This window comes from Apodemus sylvaticus, chromosome 17 (assembly GCF_947179515.1).
Source record: "Apodemus sylvaticus chromosome 17, mApoSyl1.1, whole genome shotgun sequence".
NCBI lineage: Eukaryota > Metazoa > Chordata > Mammalia > Rodentia > Muridae > Apodemus > Apodemus sylvaticus.
The window spans coordinates 69345485-69368887 of NC_067488.1; the positions used below are offsets into that span (position 1 = coordinate 69345485).

At 46.7% G+C, this 23403-nt stretch overlaps 1 protein-coding gene across 2 annotated transcripts in view; it reads right to left on the reverse strand.

The window, feature by feature from the left end:
* Positions 1 to 3433, reverse strand: part of Slc4a8 (solute carrier family 4 member 8) — a 74532-nt gene extending 71099 nt beyond the window's left edge. For both annotated transcript variants that reach the window (XM_052160689.1, XM_052160687.1), the window contains exon 1: positions 3235 to 3433. In XM_052160689.1, the coding sequence (XP_052016649.1) occupies positions 3235 to 3279 (45 nt within the window). In that variant the 5' untranslated portion in view covers positions 3280 to 3433. The remainder of the gene's footprint in view (positions 1 to 3234) is intronic.
* Positions 3434 to 23403: the final 19970 nt, after the last annotated feature.

Below are 23403 nucleotides of genomic sequence, written 5' to 3' on the forward strand. Positions count from 1 at the left end.
AATTCTGGTAGAGCTACAGGAAGCCAGCCTGGAAGGTCAGAAAGGAACTTCCTCAGTGGAGGAGAAAGATCCTGCAGCTCGCTAACCCGAGCACAGGCACAGCATGTGTGGGCCGCTGACCACCTGCAGACCTTCCTTACAAACCAAACCCTGCCTAGTAGACCAGGAGCTCCTAAAGGAGTGGCACTTCCGCCTCGGGCCCACACCGTTCATTTCCTGCAGCCGAGAATTGACTGAACACCATGCAGAGTTAGACAGGACCATCTGCCTCTTCCCTGGCTCCTGAAACTTCCAGCTAAGGAGACAACAGGATATCAAGATACACACACACTTTACACAGTCACACACACTCTCTGCTAGGAAGAAAAGCAAAGAGGACCCTACGGGCGTCTCTGACTCGGGGGCGGAGGTCAGGAGACACGAGTGAGTCATGAGGAGGCAGTGTCTTAGAAAGAGGACAAATCCTGTGCTGTGAAGGAGCTTGTCGTACCGAAGAAACGCAAAGCAAGTCAGAGCTGGAGGGCCTGGGCAGACAGTGGAGTCTAGGAAGACAGGGCCAAGCCTTGGCCATGGCAAACCTTGGTAAGTCATGGCAGAGTTTGGATTTCATTCTAAATTGCTCAAGAGGCCCCTGACAGGTTTTGAGATAAGACACGACATGATGTGGCTTGCATTTCCAAACCCCTCTGGCTGCTGGATGGTGGGCAGCTGTGGACAGATGCGTCAGAAGGTCCCGGTTGGAGCCTGCCCCAGGAAAACAGTCTAAAGTCAAAATGTGCAACTGTGGTGTCTCGGACCTCTGCCTCCCCTCCGACAACTCGCACGGTTCACCTGCTCTGCAAGGTCCAATCCCTCAGGCAAACACAGGAGGCTTGAGTCACTAAGGCAGCCACCCATCGGCTAACTATCCCCTCAAGCCCCTCCCATTCCTCTCAGCCCTCACTCTCCTCCCTCCCTAGATCTCAAGTTCCTGTCCTGACTTCACAAGGCCCTATCCATCTCTTCTCTCTGCCCATTCCATCACCCACAAAGGTGTCTTAGCGCACTATAAAGAACATACTATGTGCACAGACACAAAGGAATCAGTTCTACAGGCCACTCACAGAACCCAAGTGTGACTATGTACTTGATAGCCTGCACACATTCTGCAGGTTATAGACAGGTCTCCTCACACACACCCCAGCCTGATCAGGACCCCACCTTCTGCCTCTTGAGCCCTTCTCTCCTGTCTCACCTCCCCAACCCCTCACCAGTGACAGCTCTTGGTCCTCCAGTAAATACCAGCTGCTTTAGCAGGGGCCGCAGGGTCTCCCTGTGTTACAAACCCAGAACACACCATTCCCCCATTGCCCCTGTGGTTGCACCACACTGTCCTTCCAGAACATGCTCCACATCTGCCACAGGGGGTCTGAGCATCCTCTTCCGTTTCTAAGTTCTTCGATCCCCCTTCCTTCAACTGATGTCCACTCTTCAGACTTTTGCCCAAACTTTCTTCTTTAGAAAACTCTCCAGTGGTCTGAGTCAAGCACACTCTCGTGGGACTGTCTGGGACGCTGCCAGCACCTGAGTTTATAATGACACATTTCCTTTGTGCAGATTTTTTTTTCCAAGACGGGGGTCTCATTATGTAGTCTATGCTGACCTCAAACACACAATCCTCCTGCCTCGGGTTCCTGGTACTAGGACTACAGTGTTTTTTGTGGTTGACTGAGAATGCTCATTTTGGGAGGCAGGGAAGGCAGAGTGGTTGTTGTGGCAGGAAAACCTGAATTCAGACTCCCAGTACCGGCGTCAAAGACCAGCATTTGGGTGCAGGTGGGGGACATCACCACAGGCAGATCCCGAGGGCTCACTGGCCAGCTGATGTTCAGTGTAAGCACATGTATAAATAAATAAGGTGTATACCAGATATCAAACTCTGGCTACCACATGCGTGGTAGCACACACATGCACACACACACAGGCATCCACACACAATTCTTTCAGGCTGGGGTATGGCTCAGTGGTAGAGCCTTTGCCTAGCACATAGAAGACAGTGAAAAAGCTCTAATTCTCCTTTTCTAGCAGATGGAAGAGGCAAGAGCGTGGCCTATTTTTGCTCACTGTCTCCCAAACAGAGGTTGACTATAGTGTGGCAGGTCATAAGATCAGATGTGGAAAGGTTTTCTAAAGTCTTACATCTATTTTTGTGACTGGCAAGCAAAGGCTATTTGCCGGAAGAGGGGCAGGGTGTGTCATGTCGCCACATGCAGGAAGTCCTCCATGCCTCCTCCCAGAACCCACTCCTGATGTCAACATGGCATTTGCTTCCAAGACCTGCCACGCTCCCTGCACCAGTGCTAGTCTCTGTCTCAGTTCCCTTCCCTTCTTCCAACCCTCGTTTTTTTTTTGGGGGGGGTGGTTTTTTGCAGGGCAGTAACCACACCTGATCAGGTTTCACAAGAAAGCCGGTGTGAGAATTCAAAAAGCTACTACTCACTGGATATCACACAATAAACTGTGTTTCACAGAGTCCTTAAAACAGCCTTGTGAAGTAAACCGTACACGTATTTCCATTTTAATAGATGGGGAAACCAAGGTTCCAAGAGACAGGTAGCTTGCATAGATCGCGAAGCCTATGAGAAGCAGATCGGAAACTGAACCCACAGACCTTTCACACCTAGTCCAACGTTTCCTAACATTAGCTGCCCCTGTAGTTCTAGTATCAACTACTTAAGGTGTCGGTGCTCTTGACACTTCACACCTCCCCTGGTCCATGTGCATCCCTACCCAGAACTTGTCAGCTGCCTGGGCAGCACAGAGGGCTCCACAAAGCCGGTCACATTCTCAGGGGCTGCTCCCAGCCTCCCGGTCTTTGCAAGGTTTCTTCTGAGCCACTGAGGAACCAGAGTCAAAACACAAAGACCCGCGCGAGGTCCCTGGATTCCCTCTCATCCACCTATAGCATAACAAGGCAAGGCCAGAAGCCGGCGTCTGCCGCCAACCAGGACCCGCGGACAGAGAGGTCACTGCTCCGGGACACCCGGCAGCAGGCGACGCAGGGGATGCTGCAGTGCCCGCGGCTCCGGGCTCGCCCAAGGTCACTCTCCCCGGGCCACCCGGAGCGCCCCCTGGCGTCCCACGCGGGCCTCCCCCTGCCCTCGGGGACACGCCTGGAACCCCGGCTGGGGCAGGAGCCGGGCGGTGGGCAGAGGACCGAGGCTGAGCCGGGGAGGAGCGGGAGGCGGGGCCCACCTGATAGCTGAGGACGCCGTCCGGCTCGTTGCTCCCGGCGGGCATGGCCGGGCGGAGCCTGGTTTCGCCGGTGGGTTCCAGGTTGAGCTTCAGCCGTCCGCGCCCTCTGGTCCTGTGTGAGCCGATCACACGCGAGGCGACCCCTACCCTGGATCCAAAGACCGATCAACCATCAACGAGCGCCACCTTCATAGCCATCAGCCCGCCGCAGCCAATCAGAGGGCGCCCCGAGCAGCCAATCAGCGCGCGGAGCATGGGAGGACGCTGTCCGGCGGTACCCTGGGCTACCAGGAAGAAGGGAGAGGGAGCCAGAGAGCCAACCCCTCCCTGGGCCGGTTGTCTTAGAAACCACCTCCCTCCCTTAGGGGAGCCTCTGGGTTCTGAGGTCCTTCCTACTGCTTGCTAGGAACTGAAAATCCCTGCTTCTGTTTGCAGCTGCACCTGACTCTTGGGAAAGTGTTGGGTTGGCCTATTCTGATTTTATTCCTCGGAAGATGGGTTTTAAATTAAGAGAAATTTCCCTCAGAAACAAAGATGGCAGGAGGAAGTAATGATGAGAAGAGAGAGTGGCCAGATTGAAGAGCATTAAAGAGCAGCAGACAGGAGGCCAACAAACAGGCTGAGACTCGGGTCTCCCTGAGGCTAAGATTGACAGCAGACAGTGGGGGTTGAGCTGAGGATGACCTCAACTTGTCCAAAAGACATACTGTAAGACAAAGTATTGTTTAGCAGCAGAACTAACCGATCTGAGGAGAGGTGGCAAAGTGACAGGTAAGATATTCGACTTGATCTGAGTTTGAAAGGAAACAGAGGAGCTAATCATCCGTAGCTGGAGAGGAAGAAAGGGGCCTTTGTCTTATATCTCCTGAGAGTGGAGGTGAGTCCACGTTATTGAGGGGAAAGGGATCGTTGCAATCAATCTCAGCCTCTGCCAAAACTGCAGAAAGGAACATGACCCAGTTCATGTCAAAGTTCAACCCTGATGGTGGTGCAGGCTCATCTAGCACTCGGGAGGCTGAGGCGGGATAGCGGCAAGTTCAAGCCTGCCTAGACTTCCGGGCAAGACCTATCTCAGGGGATCCGTCCATCTCTTCTGGCCTCCTCGCGTGCAAGAAATGAATGTAGCTCTCAGACATAGATGCAGGCAGAACACCAATGCACACTTAAAAGAAGTAAGTGGAGAGCTCCTGAAGATGCCTGCCGTCAAACTCAGGTCTCCACATGTACTTACACATGAGTACACACAGCAGTGTGTAAAACACATACACGTGCACATGCACACCCGCGTGCGCGCGGTACACACACGCACATGTGTGTGTGTGCACACACACACACAGACTTTTTTTTAAAGATGTAAGTATGGAGGCAGTGGTGGTGCATGCCTTTAATTCCAGCACTTGAGAGGCAGAGGCAGGTGGATTTCTGAGTTTGAGGCCAGCCTGGTCTACAGAGTGAGTTCCAGGACAGCCAGGGCTACACAGAGAAACCCTGTCTCGAAAAACCAAGAAAAGAAAAAAAAAAAAAAAGACTTAAGTATGTCATTACTCTGCCGCTGTCTTCAGACACATCAGAAGAGGGCATTGGATCCCATTACAGATGGTTGTGAGCCACCATGTGGTTGCTGGGAATTGAACTCAGGACCTCTGGAAGAGCAGTCAGTGCTCTTAACCTCAGAGCCATCTCTCCAGCCCTCACATCATTAATTTTGATCATCTGTAAAAAGAACTTTGCCCAGTAATCATCTCACAACAATTATTTCTTTTTCTATGCCTTTGTACTCCACATAGCCTCAGAGGTTGCTAGGCATCTAGAAGACTGCAAATATATGTACATTTATTTCAGTGTATTTATAAATGTATTGAGGCCCAGCGAAACGGCTCAGCAGGTGACACCACTTGTCACCGAGCCTGATTATCTGAGTACCCAGGACCCACATAATACAAAAAGAAAACCAACTCTTGCAAGTTGACCTCAAACCTCCACCTGCCGAGGCGAAGAGAGCAAACATCTCAAGTCTGGGGCAGAGATTTGAGAGTGTAACATGCAGAGTAGCCACAGTTGCGCCAACACAGGAAATAATAGTGAAAAGAGTAGTAGGAATAAATGTTACAATTAGAAAAAGCACTTGCAGGCTGGAGAGATGGCTCAGCGGTTAAGAGCACTGACTGCTCTTCCGAAGGTCCTGAGTTCAAATCCCAGCAACCACATGGTGGCTCACAACCATCTGTAATGAGATCTTATGCCCTCTTCTGGCGCGCCTGAAGACAGCTACAGTGTACTTATATATAATGAATAAATAAATCTTTGGACTGTAGCAAGCAAGCGGGGCGACCAGAGGGAGCAGAAGTCCTGAATTCAATTCCCGGCAACCACATGATGGTTCACAACTGCCTGTACAGCCTGTCTGTACAGCTACAGTGTACTCATACACATAAAATAAATCTTTTTTAAAAAAGAAGATGCTATTGCATGTGGGGCTGGAGAGATATCTCAGCGGTTAAGAGCTCAGAACCATCTGTAATGGGATCCCATGCCCTCTTCTGGTGTGTCTGAAGCTAGTGACTGTGTTCTCATACACAAAAAATAAATCTAAAGAAAAAAAAAACATTGGAGGGTGGTGTGGGAAAGTTTTTTTAAAAGGGGTGTGTGTGTGTGTGTATGTGTGTTCTTGTCAAACTGAGGAGAGCTGGTGTCTTAGGGTTTTACTGCTGTAAAAGACACCATGACCAAGACAACTCTTATAAGGACAACATTTAATTAGGGCTGGCTTACAGGTCCAGAGATTCAGTCCATTTTCATCAAGGCAGGAGCATGGCAGCATCCAGGCAGGCATAGTGCAGGAGGAGATGAGAGTTCTACGTCTTCATCTGAGGGCTGCTAGCAGAATACTGACTTCCAGGCAGCTAGGGTGATGGTCTTAAAGCCCACGCCCACAGTGACACACCTACTCCAACAGGGCCACACCTAATAGTGTCACTCCCTGGGCCAAGCATATACAAACCACAATAGCCAGATAATGGGTGCAGACCTTATTTTCCTTGTATAATAATAATAATAATAATGCCATTAAAGGTTTCAGGGAGCCATCCCTTCAGGCACCGGGACCTAGTAAAATAAATGTGCCATTTATCGAAGTAGTCATAGCATCTCTGTTATTTCTCTGTCTCACTAATGAGAAAATTGAGTCACCGAGAAACTAAGCAACGTCTAGGTCAGGCAGTCACTAAGCGGGGATTCAACCATCATTTGTTAATTAAAATGGCTTCACGGAGAGCTCTGTGTCCTGTGTGTTGAGTGCTGGCAAAGAGCAATGAGAAAAGCTTTCTCCCTTGCGACTCTGAATTTACGCTGAGACAGAAAGAACCCGGGCGCACCAGAGAGGGCGCTCTGTGGAGCCGAGGACAAGCAGCTATTGGAAGGTGGGGTGGATTACTGGACAAACCCAAAGCAGAGTGCTCATTAAGTGGCTAACGGTGGTGGCCAAAGGGAGGATGTGCCCAAATACCTAACTGCCCCCACAAGACAGGTCTCAGCCACCCACGGTAAGAGAGGGCAGGGTAGGGCAACGTGATTTCCAGGAGTCCTCCCAGGGTCTGATTTCCCTTTAGCTTCAATGAGGCAGGGCCTGTGGCCCTTGAGGGTCAAGAGCCCCATCTTCTGGCCAGTTCTGCAAATTACAGGGGTAAGTAGGCCAGAGCAGTCTGACCGTGCAGGCTCCTCTCCCAGGGCTCATTTGGTCTTTCCTTCCCAAGCTGGGCCGGCTGGCTTGATGCCAGGTATCAGTCCTCTAGACCAAACTGCTCTCCACGCTAGTGTAAAACAGTGTGACCGAGTGACTGAACCCGGTGAGCAAACCGGCCCTGGGGGAGCAGGGAAAAGCACTCAACCCTCCTGCGGCCTGCAATGGAAGAGGAACAAGGAGGACAGGAAGATGCAAAACGCACACGGGAGACAGACGCCATACAGACACACCAAAGTTTCAAGACCATGGGGACAACCTCACCGGGTCCTCACCACAACTCTGTGAGGTAGACTGAGGTAGACTCTCATCCCATCTCACAGATGAGAAACTGAAACTTAGCGGTGTCGGTCGTCCCAGATCACCCACCCAGAACGGCAAGTGCTCGGAGACGCTTTAAGCTGAGAACAGCCATAGCTGACCCAGGAGGCCGCGCGTGCGCACTTCCATCCTTCCCACGGGCTGCTTGGGAGCTTCCCCGGTTTTTAATGGCCCCACATCTTTGGCCTTCCAGAGCTTGCCTCCGCTCCTCTCAGCCCTTTAGTGTTGGTGATTCTTACAGGCCGGGAGGAGGAAGCAGGTCTAAACTCCTGGATACACAAAAAAATCTCTTAAGTCTCTATCCAGATAAATATACAAATCCCAGAAGTTTGCATAGTATAAACAGACACAGCCAGGGACTGGGTGGTTCTGAAAAGACACTGGAAGGCTAGGCCATCGGTGTGTAAACATTGTAAAGTACACTTCACGCAAATTAAGATGGCCACCACATCACTCAGTGATGCAACCCTAAAGGATAACAGTTGTTCATGTTTTATCCTCAACCAAAAAGTCTTTTTGTCTATGAATGTGTATAAAGTGTGTGAATGTATGCGTATGTGAGTGTGAAGGTGTGTGCATGTGTGTGAATGTGTGATGCATGTGTGAACGTATATGCATGTGTGTGAGAGGGAGAATATTAATGCAATGTGTGTGACTGTAAATGTGAATGTGTGTGCATGTGAGTGTGAATGTGAGTGTGAATATGTGTGACTTTGTGAACTCGTGTGTATGTGTGTGTTGGCATGTGAGTGTGAATGTGTGTATGTGTGTGTGCACGTGTACTTGTGTGAGTGTGAATTTGTATGCATGTGTGTAAGTGTATGAATGTGTGATGTGAGTGTGAGAAGTTATGTGCATGTGTGTGAGAGTGTAAATGTGAATGTGAGTGGGACTATGTGTGAGTGGGTGACTGTGAATGTGTGTGAATGTGAACTCATGTGCATGTGAGTGTAAATGAGTGTGCATGTGTGTGAGTGTGAATGTGAGAAAAAATGACAAAATGCAAGAAACAAAACATCTGAGAAGATGTTCTATAATTGCAATCAATTTTCTTCATCAAAGGCATCTTATTTGGTCCGTTGGTTTTCGTCTCTGTGTCTTGCATGCAGCGGGGCTCCTTACTCGTCTGCACTGGGCTCTCCAGCTGAGCCTACACTGGACTTCATGGCTGAGATGTTTGCTTGCTTGTTTCCCTTTCTGTCCAGGACTGAGGATTGAACTCAGGGCACGCGGTGCATGCTAGGAGAACACTCTACATCCCTAGCCCTTTCTGTCCTTTTCAAACGCAAAAATGTCATCTCTTGATATCCCTCTTAATTACATGTCTAAGCCCGAGAAAAGATGGATCCAAGGGAAGACTTAATTAGGGCTCGTTCTCCTGTGTCGTCTGGGAGCATTTCCCGTGGAAGGGAAGGCGGGGTGACTTCTCTGTCATGCCAGAAAGGTTCAGCAGGTGCATGGTTTGCTTTCAGCCTTTGCCAAGTCACAGTCTATCTAGCAGGATGAGAGAATGCAATTCTCTTTGTTCACAGCATGCTGCCAGCCTGCAACATTGCAAATCATGGGAAAGAAAATGAAATGCCACGAAAGGGGAGGGGAAGAGAGCTCTGATGGCTCTCACTCCCCCTCACCATAGATGGCGTCCAGAGCTTCCTTGTGCTGGACTCACTTACACCTTACTCCAGACTAAGTAAAGCTCTGAGAAGAAGAACAGTGGCCAAGACCTGCCCCCCACCTCCCCCACCTTCTTTACAACCCTGATTAAAGCAATTAGGCAGAGCAGAGGACTGGAAAGCAGGGAGCAGAACAAAACAGAAAAACGTGTCTTAGAAAATTGTCACATGCAAACGAAGGCTAGAGCTAAGGGCCTGTGGGACTCCAGAACCTGACGCGAAGCCCTTCTGGAATTTGCAAGAAGCAGGTGTTCGAGAAGGACAACTTGCCAAAGCTCTCAATAACAAATCTGAGTCCTTTTATGTTATGCTAAACACATTTGTCTTATCTGTTTCTAACCAAGCCTAATCCTGCTCAGAAATGTTTGTTTAAAGTCGGCTCACTCCGTATCTTATCTTCCTGGGATAAGATCTGAGCTTGTTAGACTCAGACAGGAAGTTCTTGGCTTACTTCTAGCCCTCAGGCCTGGCCTTAAGGTGGCAGCAAATCCAACCTTCTGTATAGCATGGAAGAAGGGTGGTGAGGAGGGAGGGAGAGAGACAGACAGAGACACAGAACGAAGACAGAGAGAAACCGAAAAAGACAGACAGAGAAAAAAGAGACAGGGAGAGAAAGACAGAGAGAGGGAGAAAAAACAAAGAGACAGAGAGAAAGACAGACAGAGAAAGATACATGAGAGACAGAGATACACAGAGACAGAGACAGACAGAGACAGACAGACAGAAAGACAGAGACAGACAGACACAGAGACAGAGCTTGGCAAACTTTTTAAAGCCACCGTTTGCCTCAGGCACTCCCTTAATCCCAGCTCAGGAGGTAGAGTAGGCAGATCTCGGTGAGTTTGAGGCCAGCCTGGTCTACATAGAGAGCACCAGAATAGCCAAAGCTGCATAGAAAGACCCTGTCTCAGAAAACCCACAAATAACTAAACATCATGTATAAAATAATTGCCAATGTTTCTCACTTGATTATGTCGTTTCCTACAAATATGACTATCTCCAATCCACCCAAACAGAGAAAATCTCACTGCCGGCTTTGAGTGGTTCACCCCTACCCACCATAAGGCAAAAGCCTGGGCAGTCATCATTCTCTGACAAATGAGAATTTCCTGTCTTTGTCATGGCTTTTCAGTGCTGAGAACCAAGCCCAGGACCTTGTACTGGCTAGGCAAGCATTCTACCATTGAGCTATACCACCAGCCCCAAGACTGCCATTTTGAAAAGTCTGTCAGTGAGACACAGACATTTACTGAACAAATTCTCACAACATTCTGAAAGTAACTCTCACTGCTGCTTGCTCTAGAAGCATGATGTCGGAGTTACACATAAATCCAGTCCAAGCCGAGCTTCCAATGCCACAGCCCCTAAGTCCTTTATTTCCCAGCTAATAGGAAGGACAAGAGACTTGGTCAGACATCTGGGCTGGAGAAAAGGGGACCAGACACAGGATGCGACTCTATTTCCCTTGTGTATCTTTTTCTCTCTATCACCTTTTGCCAAACAGAAAAGGCCAGACTCCTTTTACAGAAGGCAGATTTCTCTGATCTCTTCTGTGGCTCAACAGAAAATAGGAGCAAGTATTTGCCAGGGCTACCAGAAACCACAAAGGAAAAAAAAAATCCAACATAGGAGTTGGGTGTAGCTTGGCAGCGGAACACTTGCTAATGTGACCAAAGCATGAGTTTGACATTCAGTACTTGGGATGAGAGCATCTAGTCTTCAAATACACCGAAGTCAGGCGTGGTGGGTCACGCCCATAAGCCCCACACTGAGAGGCTGAGGCAGGTGGAAGTTTCAGGCCATGCTAAGCCACATAGTGAGGCCCTATTGAAACAAAGAAAAAAAGCCCCCAGCTGTGTTAGGGGGTGGAGGGCGCTGGAGACTACAGACTAGAGAGAGCCCATTACAGTTACATTGTAACCAGTGGGTCAGTTTGACTCTTTAGAATTTCTTGCCCTTAGCCTCTGAAAATAGTTGGAAGAGAGACTTAAAAGTCTCAAAAACCAGTTTTCTGTCTAATGCTGTTTCTTTCCACAATGTCCCATGGAAGAAGCCATCCAGACATCCCAGGATAGCTGTCCTGCAGAATCACACTGAACATAGGTGGCAGCCCCTTCCCAGGACCAAGTGGCCTTATTGAAACTTCTGCTCATTCCAAATCAAATGAGGTGCCAAAGAAAATGTCCTCTCATTCTTAAAGGCGTGGTGGCCAGAGCCATTAATCCCAGGATGCTAGAGGCCAGCCTCCTCTACATAGTGAGTTCCAGGCCAGTCAGGGCTACATACATAGTAAGACCCTGTCTAAGACGTAACAGTAAAATCACTTCAGAGTGGGTCTTCCTCTTCATTAAAACTTTTCTAGAAATATCCGTGTAGACACACTCATACAGGTTTCCATGGTGACTCCTTTGTTTTCAAGACCCTGTATAGCCCAGGCTGGCCTGGAACTCACTATGTAGACCAGGCTGGTCTCAAATTCAGAGATCTGCCTGCCTCTGCCTCTGAGCACTGGGATTAAAGGTGTGCACCACCACATCCAGGCTCCATAGTGATTCTCACTCCCATCAAATTGATAAGATTAGCCATCCTAGGAACACATAGTCTTGTGTCAGGCCCCTATCAGTAACTCAGGCCGATATTGCTGTATGGTCTCCACCTTCCTTTAAAAGGCACTTTGGGCTGGGGATACGGTTCTGCTAGTAAGTGCTTGCCTGGTATGAAATTAAATACAAGTAATAATCTTTATAACTGTGGATATCCTAGTATACTGTTAGAATGCTCTAATGGTTTGGGACTTTTTGTAATTTATTATTATTATTATTATTATTATTATTATTATTATTGACTGATTACTCAATCACTAGGCTGACCTCAAAATAGAAACAGTATTTTATGCGTATGAATGTTTTGCCTGTCTGTATGTCTGTGTATCTTGTGTGCAGTGTCTGAGGAGGCAAGAATAGGATGTCCAGACACTGTGTGTATATATATACATATGTGTGTTTTTACATGTGCACACACGTATACAAACACATGTGCTCATGTGTATAAAGGCCAGGGACTGACATTGGGTGTCTCTATAGCTTGTGTTTTTGAGGTAGAGTCTCAACCTAAACATGGAGCTTACAACTAGGCAAGGCTATTATTGACCATGGTGATCTGCTGGTCTCGGGCTCCCCGGCCTTGGCGTCACAGACCCTCACAGTTAGTATTCTGTCTAAACTCCACCCCACAATTACCTGGCAAAAACCAGGTATGCCACTCCCATAGTTGCCTGGCAACAGCCAGGTAGACCTGGCCCACTATAAAAGGAGCTGTTTGCCCCTCCTCTCTCTCTCTCTGTCTCTCTCTGTCTCTGTCTCTCTCTGTCTCTCTCTCTCTCTCTGTCTCTGCCTGTCTGTCTGTCTGTCTGTCTCTCTCTTTCTCTCTGCCTTTTTTTGCCTCCACTACCCCATTAACTTCCATCCTCTGCCCTGAATAAACTCTATTCTATACCACATCTGTGTGTGTCTGGTCCCTCAGGGGGAAAGAGTGCCTGGACAATGGGCCCACCTAGACACCCCTTTCCCATACTGCCATATACCATTCTCTAAACCTCTCTCTCTTTTTATGAACCCATCATTTGGGGCTGAAACCTGGGAACCCAGCTGTTCCATAGGTGCTGAGGCTCTGAACGCAGGTCCTCGGGCTTGCACCCTCACCCCCATTTCCTTGGTACCTTTTGAGATCATCTCATTTATTTATAGCTGGAGCTATCTCATTGGACAGAATTCCCAGAGAGAAGAATGCAGATCCTCTGCCTCTCCTGGTCCAGTGACACAGTAACAAGTGTAACTATGGCTTCTGGTATCCAGACCCTGTCCTGGTTGGTTTTTCTTTACTGTTTTTTTCTGATTTGATGCAAGCTAGACTTCCATATGAGGAGGAATCTCAAATAAGAATATGCCTCCATCCTTAAATTGGCCCATACACATGTCTGTTGGGCATTTCCTTGAGTATGATTGATTCTCAAGGCCCAGTGCACCGCAGGTAGTGCCCTGGTGGTGGGTTGCATATGAATGCCACCTGAGCAAGCCACAGAGACCAATCAGTGTTAGTCCACAGCTCTCTTCAGCTCCCACCTCCAGGATTCTACCTTGAATTCCTGCCCTGACTGCCTTTCATGGTGGACTATAAGCTGTAAGGTAGAATAAGCTAAAATAAGCTAAGATAAACCCTTTCCTCCCCAAGTTCCTTGTGGTTGTGGTGCTTGCCACAGAGACACAAACCACACTAATACACAATGCCACCCTGCTTCCTACTTCAGAGAGAGATAGGAGACACACCCAGCACCCGCTTACCTCATCTCTGCTGTTTTCTGTCCTCTGCGTCTCCAGGGAAACAAGCTGTCCAGTTTGTGCAACGCTACGTGATCTACCACACTCAAGGTGAATTTTGCCATCTTATTTAATTTATTATAGATGTTGGGACACGGCTCTGTTTTTCTGAGCAGGTCCTCTCTCTTCCATTCATTATCTGGTAATTGACCCTCTAACTGATAAAGGCCAGAAATGTTCACATCATTTTATCTTCTCCTACAGATAACATTTACTCATGCAGTGTGAACCAAAGACATTAAGAGCAGCTTTGGGGGTTTTGCTTTGTTGTTTCTGGTTTTTTAGTTTTAGTTCAATTTTGTTAGAGTTTACAAAGAAAAGCACCATGGCAGGCAGGCTGTAAATCCCAGCTGCTGTGGGCAGGAGGGAAAAGAAGAGAAAGAGAGAGCTGTGCTGTTTGCAAAGCAGCCACACAGCAGAGAGTGCAAAGGGGAAGAGGTTGGGTTTAAGTTTCTGAGAGACTTAAGGCTCTGGCCAGCATCCAAAGAAAGAGAGGGAGGGAAGGGGAGGGAGGGAAAAGAGGGGAGGGGAGAAAGAGAGGAGGGGAGGGAAGGAGGAGGAGGAGAGGGGAGGAGGGGAGGGGGAAGGGAAAGGAAGGGAGGGGAGGGGAGGGAGAGGAGGGGAAGGGAAGGGAGACAGAAGGAAGAGGAGGAGAGAAGGGGAGGGGAGGGGGAAGGAAAAGTAACAGGTAGAAGCCCAGATACACACAAAGCAAGTTACCGCAGGGATTCTTGCCTGTCATAGAGACCTCACAAGGGCCTCAGGGAATGAGAAGTTCCACAGAGAGCCTGCTGCACTCCTAGAGACCGGGAGATGGTGATTCCTCAAGCAAAAGTTTGCCCTGTAGCATGCCCTGGGGTAGAGGCGGCCCAAGGTCCTCCTGGTCTCCCAGACAAGCACTAGAGGAAACTGGAATGTTATCCACACACGCTTTTCTCTCGCAGAGAAGGGATTTCCACGCAGAAGGCTGGGTGTTGCTTATAGCCTGGTGGTCTTTTGCTCCCCTGAATGGTCCAGGCTCCTCAGTGTTGTCTCTCAGTGAATAGAACCAATTCTTTTTTCCTTAAAAGAATTTATATTATGTACACTGTAGCGATCTTCAGACATACCAGCAGAGGGCATCAGATCCCATTATAGATGGTTATAAGCCACTATGTGATTGCTGGGATTTGAACTCAGGACCTCTGGAAGAGCAGTCAGTGCTCTTAACCACTGAGCCATCCCTCCAGCCCCTAGAGCACACTCTTATGGAAGATGTCACAGGTGCTTTGCAAAAGACATGCACTTTGCAAAGGAGTTTTGATGTAGTCATGTCATGTCTTAAACTTTGCTGTGATAACTGTCAGGAGGAAACTTTTTTCCAAAGTTAAATATGTCAAAAATAAACTCAGGGTCAGACTCTGAAATTTTGACCCTGAAACTCATGGTCAGCCCAGACAACTAAATTGTTGTGAACTGGATTTCCTTCTTGCCTCTCTTGGATCATTTAACTGCTGGCCATTTTCAGGGACACCCCCACACCTCCCGGGACTTACGATAGGCGGACTCTTGAATGCCCTGGACCAGTGTCTTGCTCTCTGTTTGGAAGACCATGTCCACTCACAGCAGGAAAGCCTCCAGCTCCCTGATCTTCCGACCATAGCTAAGACTGGCCTGGAAATTTGCTTGGTTCACAGCCTAGAAGGACAACAGGCCATGCTGGCAACATTTCTACACTGGTCCAGTAAGTCACCACTCAGCTCCCAAGCTCCTTTCCTGTGCCCCTAGAAACATCATTTCCAAAGTGTTTCATGGAAGCTTCTTCTGCTTTCTCTTTTCTGGGCCTGAGGTTGAGTGAACATACGTGACTCTCTTACTATTTGTAGCCTACTTCTCAATAGCAATGTTAGTATAGCTATTAATTGTTATTTTTGGTCAGACTCTTTTAGTTCAAAGCGCCAGCAACAAACAAAATTCAACCATTCAATGGAATTCTCATCAAAATGCCAGTGCTGTTCTTCTGAGAAATAGAAGAAAAAAATTCTAAAATGTATATAGAAGCAATGTTGTGTTTTATAAGAAAGAAAGAGGCAGAATATGTTTGTAGACGCATGGTATGGTGAGGTGGAAGGCAGTGCCTCTGCCGGCCTATGCTAAGGCATCCCTTCCCCAGAGGGACCAGCCAGAGACAGATAGCTATGGAACAGAGTTTATTTAGGGCATGGGGAGGGGAGTTGAAGAGCGAGTAGAGTCAGAGAGGAAGGGAGGAGGGGAGGGGGAGGGAAGGGGGAGAAGGAGAAGGAGAAGAGGAGGTCAGCCAGGTACAGGAGAGAGAGGGGGAGGGGTGGGAGAGAGGGAGAAGGGGTAGGGAGAGAAGGGCAAGAGTAAGAGAGCAAGGAGGGCCCTTTATAGAAAGGCAGGCAGTGCCTGGCTGTTGCCAGGTAACTGTGGGGCGGAGCCTAGAAAGGATGTTAACAAGCACCAAAGACAAATAGAAGCCTTAGACGACTGCAGGAGAAAAGGGCGACTCTGAAAGTATGGACGTGTCTTACTTCAAGTTCTGCTACAAAGTAACAAAAACAGCTTGATATTGGACAGAAAAATACAGACAGGCAGTGTCTGTAGGAGTCCTGCTGTCGCCGCCGGAAGTATGACAAACAAGCCATAAAACACTCTGGAGAAAAGACAACTTCAAAATAACACCAGAAAAACTGGGTATCCACACAGACAAGACTGAAAACAGTCTCCTCACTCTGTACAGAAATCAGCCCAAATGGATCAAAGACCTCAATATAAGAACTTAAACCATTGGGGGGAGGGGAAATAGAGAAAAATACGTCCAGACATCGGCATAAACACTGTCTTTCTGAGAGGACTAATGGGAACGAGGGTGGGGTGGGGTGGGGATTAGGTCAGATCCAAGGGGAACTCAGTGATTAAAGCATTTGTCCTGCAAGGGTAAGGACCTGAGCTGGAGCCCCAGAACCCTAAAGGTTGGAGGAGTGGGAGGAGACAGACCTAGCAGCACAGGCTCAGAATCCTAGCACTGGGAGGCAGAGACAAGTCCCCTGGTGTTCAGGGCCAGCCTGCCCAGCCTTCTTGGTTTGTTCCAGACTAAAAAGAAACCCTGTCTTAAAAATCGAAGTGGACTGTTGGCGGGGTTTTTGTTTTCACTTTTGTTGTTGTTGTTGTTGTTGTTTTTATACTATTTCATTATGTTCTTTTATCTCTGACTCCCTTCAACCTTTATTCCACCCTAATCCCTTCCAATGCTAGGTAGGAGAGAAAGAAGGTTAGAGGGGAAAGGGGACGTAGACCTCTTTAAACTACTTCCTGTTTATTAAGGGTGTTGGGTTCCTTGGGGGCAAGTCCAATCTTCCTTGTCAAAATATCCAGCAGTACACCAGTCCAGCAATGGCAAACACCACAGAGAATGCAGCAGAGGTCGCAGCTGCTGCCACAGTCCTCTCAGGCTCTCCCATTTATTCCCTCTCCAGAGTCTCCAGAGTTAGAGCATCTGAAGCCGGTGCATGATGCAACTCAGAATCGCCTGCTGTAAGGCAGCCTCTTATCCCGTACCTGAGATTAAAACAAAAACATATTCACACACATCACTGACTTTTTAAAGAAACCAAAATTCTCACTGCCTTTCTGCATTTTAGTCTAAAAACTGATTTTTCTCTACTATTAATAAACTATACAAAAAATTATGAGAACTGCCAAGTAAAAATTACATTTACAATGTTCAGTCCATATGTACTTGATAAACTTGGAGAAAGTACTCCACTATCTAGCCCTTCCTGGTGAACCCAAAGTTTTGTACCTCAATCAGTTTCTTGCATTTAACACCTTTAAAACATCTTTTTAGCCCTAAAACATTTTCTTAACTCCTAAACAATTTAAGATTAGCTGTGAGATTACAACTATCTAGTCTTCAACCCCATCAGAGACCGGAGAAGAATAAATATTACCTGAATAAACAGGAAGTACAGAGCAGGTAGCTTTCAAAACTATAGAAATGTCAAGAGTCTGCTGGGTGCCTGGACAGTCACCCAAGATTCTTCTGTATCACTGGAGCATCCATCTTCAGCCACAGACCCAAAATATTTGGCAAACTTTTCTATGAAGCAGGAATTTTGAAGTATTGGCCTTGTCTCTGTAAATTGGGCAGTCAGCTTCCTAGTGTCCTGCTTGTCCACAGTTTAGACAGCATGCTGTCAGGAGTAGAGGCAAGGGCAGTTCCTCCTCCAGTGGTGAGCTTTGCCACGTTTGAAGCAAACTACACATGGAAGTTCTTCAGTGCCCGTCGTCTTCTTTAAGGTAGATCAGGGGAGGGTGGTGCTGCCCGGAGCAGATGTGTATGTCAGAAAAGCCATTTATTATTACAGACATCTTAAATGCTTTATTCTGTAGATGTCTGAAGAGTTTGAAGGCCACCAACCTATCTCAGTATATCTGAATAGACAAAGGTTGCTTGACTCTATTTACTATTGCTATTTACTTTGAAAACCTATTCAAGAGGCTAAATAAAGTTTATTTAGTTATTTTGTGAGTGCCTAACAAGGCTACAAGTAAGATTTATAGGCAACTAACTAGTAACTTGCATTTCTAATTATAGTAAACAGTTTGCAACAGTAGCTTTCATAAGAATAGAACTTTATATTGCACTTTCAAAAGAGTTACATGTGTACAATACATTAAGAAAGAACTTAACAAAGTAACCCTAATTTTCTGTCAATATACAATCATCCATACCAATGTAAAATATTTGAGACTTGTAGATTCAATAATTACCTTTTATTCTATCATCATGCAGGCAGAAAAGGTACTGGACCAGAAACTGAGGATGCTTCATCTTGATCCAAGGGCAGCCGGAAGGGGACTGTCTTGAGGGTAGCCAGGAGGAGGGTCTGGATCACACTGTCAGACTTGAGCATATATGAGGCCTCAAAGCCTACCTCCACAGTGACCACTTCCTCTAACAAGGCTGCACCTTCTCCAACAAGGCCACACCTCCTGATAGTGCCACTTAGCATGGGCCAAGCATATTCAAATCACCACAGATGGTAACCGTATTTTTCTACTTCTGTCGACACAGACAAAACTGCATCCCTACCCCAAAACCACTGCAGTGTTCAACTCTAATGTCCGCACATCTTTATAGTATATAAGGTGCTCGAATTCCATAGTTTCTTTTATAACCCAGTGTTTCTCTGCTGATGTTGTTCCTTTTTATTATGATTAATATTTTTAAAATATTATTTATTTAATATATGTGAGTACACTGTCGCTGTCTTCAGACACACCAGAAGAGGGCATCAGATCCCATTACAGATGGTTGTGAGGCACCATGTGGTTACTGGGATTTGAACTCAGGACCTCCGGAAGATCAGTCAGTGCTCTTAACCACTAAGCCATCTCTGCAGCCCCAATTATTTTTTTTTTATAAACAGCAAATGTTTGTTTTTACGATTAATGTTTGCTGTTAATTTCTCCCAAATCCTACAGGCTCCTTGCCAGTCTTCCTTCGCCCACAAAGACATGACATCAGCATTAGTAAGAGGTGCCACAAAGTTGGCAGGGTCTGTTTCTGACAATTGACTTAGTCTTATTCTACCGTTTACAATGAATTCAGAAACCTTTTCTATGTACGTCTTTAATATTTTACTGTGATTATGTGTTAAGAAAATCTATTCCATAATACTATCTTTCCTTTGCATTAATGAGCCCAGTAGGAGAATGAGTTGAAGGCAAAATAACCAAAATACAATCCGTGGATCAATTTGATCCACATATGCCCCTTGCAGTCTCTGTTGTATCAGAGTTAACTCTCTCTATGCTTCGGCTGTTAACCATCTTGAAAAGTTTCAGTCTGGGACTGGAGAGATGACTTAGCGGTTGAGAACACTGACTGCTCTTCCAAAAGTCCTGAGTTCAAGTCCCAGTAACCACATGGTAACTCACAACCATCTGTAATGAGATCTGATGCCCTCTTCCGGAGTGTCTGAAGACAGCTACAGTGTACTTACACATAATAAATAATAAATCTTTAAAAAAAGAAAAAAAAGAAAAAAAGAAGAGTTTCAGTCTGAATTTCCTTGTAGCATTTGAAACAAATTACTTAACTCACAAATAGTTAATCCAGTTGCAGACTTCAGTAAATTATTATCCACTCATTAATTTTTGAAAATCATTAATAGTTTACAAATTATCTCTATGTGTCTGTACCTTTTGTGGTCAAGTTATTTGTTGACTTATTTTATAACCTAAGTAGTTAATAGAATCTCCTCTCTATATTTTTTCAGAAGCAATCTGGAGCTCCCAGCATGGAAGAATCCTTTGTGTTTCCTTAAACATCTTCTCTAAAGTATTTGCGTCAAAATCAGCTAACACAGTATCATCCATGTGTAATGATAAATAATAGATTCAGGAAATTGCTTATGACTTATTTCTAGTGGTTGTTGTACGAAATATTGACATAAAATTGGACTGTTTAACATTCCCTGTGGAAGCATTGTCCAGTGATATCTCTTGACTGTTGTTATAAGTAGATACAAAGAAAGCAGCCTTTCCCTATCATGCTCATGCAAAGGGATTGTGAAAAAGCAATCTTTTAAATCAATTACTATTATAGCCTGTATATTATATATAATAGCCCGTATAATATAATATAATATACCATATTATTATATGGTAATAAAGAAGGTAAAGGAGTTCCAGGCTGTAACGGGCCCATTGTTTGAATTACTCTATTCACAGAGATTAAATCTGTTAACATTCTCTATTTTCCTAATTCCTTTTTTATAACAAACACAGGGGAATTCCATGAACTCTTGTGCATGTTGAGCCTCCAGCTGCTCTTCCTATACCAGCTGTTCTAGTGCCCGCAATTTTTCCTGGACTAAGGGCCACTGATCTACCCATACATGCCTGTCAGTCAGTCATTTTAGGGATAGGGCTGTTAGTATTTCAGCTGTGCTCCTCCCCACTTATAATTTGTAAACTCAATCCCTGTGATGTCCTATGTTTGGATAACGGGAACAGCTTGTGATTGTTATTGATGACACATATCGATACCTTCCCCAGATGCATCTACCATTCCCCCTAATTTTATTATGAGCTATCTCTGGTATTATAGGAATATTCATTTGAGTAACCCATTGTTGTAAAAGATCCATTTCTCATAAATTTATAGGTTTATCAGTCACATAACGTCTCAAATTCCATCTTTATTTACCGTTCTGGTCACACACATTAAACCCACTGGATACTTTGTTTTATCTGAGATATTTTTCCAATTCCTAGAAACTGTGTATAAACCTTCTGAAGCAATGTTAAGGCTTCATTGCTGTGAAGAGACACCATGACCAAGGCAACTCATATAAAGAACAACTTTTTTTTTTTTTTTGGAGATAGGGTTTCTCTGTGTAGTCCTGGCTGTCCTGGAACTCACTCTGTAGACCAGGCTAGCCTCGAACTCAGAAATCCGCCTGCCTCTGCCTCCTAAGTGCTGGGATTAAAGGCATGCGCCACCATTGTCCAGGAAAGAACAACATTTAATTGTGGCTGGCTTATATAGGTTCTGAGGTTCGGTCTATTATCATCAAGGCAGGAGCATGGCAGTATCCAGACAGACATGGTGCTGGAGAAGCAGAGCGTTCTACATCTTCATCTGAAGGCCACCAGAAGACTGTGGATACACTGGCCAGACTTAAGCATATTTCTGAGACCTCAAAACCCTACTTCCACCGTCACACTCTTCCTCTAACACCAGCCACGCTTCCTCCAAAAAGGCCACACCTGCTCATAGTGCCACTTCCCATGGGCCAAGTGTATTCGAACTACCACAAGTGGCCGTACCTGGATTCCCAGATTTTTGATAATTGACAGTCACATCAGTTCCTTCTACCAAACCTTCCATATCCACACCATTCACTTGCAGTTCTAATTTTGGCCTCTTATCATTAATCACTGTTTGCCAGAACTGGCAAACGTTTTCCCGGTGCTCCCAAATCCCTGCTTCTCTCCACTGGGCCAGCTTTGTCTTTAATATAGAGAACCAATAGCAAGTGAGCAAATCCTAGCACTTGCAGCAATGTGCATCTCTCTCTCTCTCTCTCTCTCTCTCTCTCTCTCTCTCTCTCTCTCTCTCTCTCTCTCTCCATATGCCATACTTGTAATTTCTTCCTTGCATTTCCAGCCTATAATACCTGGACACACAGTGAATCCTTTGGGAAGTCCTTCTCAAGATCATCCCTTCTGTACCAAGGCAAAGGGTCACAACACCAGTGGTTATTGTGTAACATTGAACTTTGAGGGCTAGGGATACAGAGGAAGATTCCCATCCTCAGAGAAATAATCTATGCATGTATGATAGGACCGTAGAAGAGAACTTGCCAGGGAGGGGCATGAAGGCAGCTAACAGGAGGGGGAGAGGAGTGTCGGGAGAGCGTGGGCAACTTGTATTAAACCATCTTATAAAACCTGTATGCACCTTCTAACTGCAGTGAAGACACCAGAAGGAAATGTTTACATAGAGGAGTCAAAGAGTACAGAGAAAGAGCATGAAGTGGAACAAGAACTGTATGAATAATGGATTTGGGGGTGCAAATCGGATCCAAGATGCTAAAAGACACCATTTGGGGTCGTCGTCCCCCCCCCCCCCCACCGCCGCCACTCCTCACCGCCTTGCTTTCTCGGTATTGGAGCTGGGTTACATTTGCTTCTCCCTCCTTATGTAACTGTAAAGATGGCCGCTAGCCACTCTGAATGTCCATCCCAACCCCAGCTAGTGATTCAACCCGTGGTGCTGGGGTAGAAGAAGCGCCTGACTCTTTCTGCGTGACTCACAGCATTCAGAGGAAGGCTGAATGGCCTGGCTCCAGCAGTGGGCAGACCCTTAGCCAGTCACATGACCAGACAATCATGCAGCCACCCCTGCCTTCATATGAACTACCAAGTAAAGGCAGGTGAATTAAAAACCAAACCGGGCGGTGGTGGTGCTTGCCTGTAATCCCAGCACTCTGGGAGGCAGAGGCAAGCGGATTTCTGAGTTCGAGGCCAGCCTGGTCTACAGAGTGAGTTCCAGGACAGCCAGGGCTACACAGAGAAACCCTGTCTCAAAACAAACAAACAAAAACAAAAACAAAAAACAAAAAAAAGGAAGGCTGGCTTTGTTCTTATTCATGACCAAGCTGCCCGGGCTGTTAGCCGGAAGTTAGCAGTTCCACAGACCAGCCAGGCAACGGTGGCCCAGGCCTTTAATTCTAGCACGCAGCAGACAGAGGCAGGTGGGTCTCTGTGGCTCTTTGAGGCCAGCCTGGCCCACAAAGCACAAAGCCAGTTCCAGGACAGCCAGGGCTATTACACAGCGAAATCCTGTCTCGAAAACAAACAAATTCCACAGACCATCAATTCTCTGTCCAGAAGACAGCCCTGAGGTCACCCACCCTCTGATGTAGCTCCTCAGGTCATATTGTACCTTCCCCTGTTACATAAAGCTCAAGCCATTACTAAGCAGTAAGGGTCTATAGCAATGGTTCTCAGCCTTCCTAACACTGCTGCAACCCTTTAATATAGTTCCTCATGCTGTGGCGACCCCCAATCACAAAACTGTTTCATTGCTACTTCAGAGCTGTAATTTTTCTACTGTTATGAACCACAATGTAGATATCTGATATGCAGGATATCTGATACACTATGTATGTGAAAAGGTGGTTTGACCCTTCCCAAGGGGTCACGACCCACAGGTTGAGAACCACTGGTCTATAGCTTCACACCCCTTAAGGGTTCATACCCCATTCCTTTCCTCAGGCAGAGATCACTGAAGCAAGTCCCCAGGAATGAGAACTCTCTAGGGCCCTCTGGCTGTGGCTGCCACAGGTAGTATGGATTATGCTTGTGCAAGATTAGCTCATAGGACCAGGTGTCTGGATCATAGGTCTGCATCTGCCACCAGAAGTGGTGCTGTTCAGTCTGCACAGAAAAGCCCTATTGGCTAACAAGGGCCTGCCAGCAGCACCAGAGATAAGGGCACCAACTGTTCCAAGCTAAAACTTTAAGGCCTGGACTTTAGACCTGG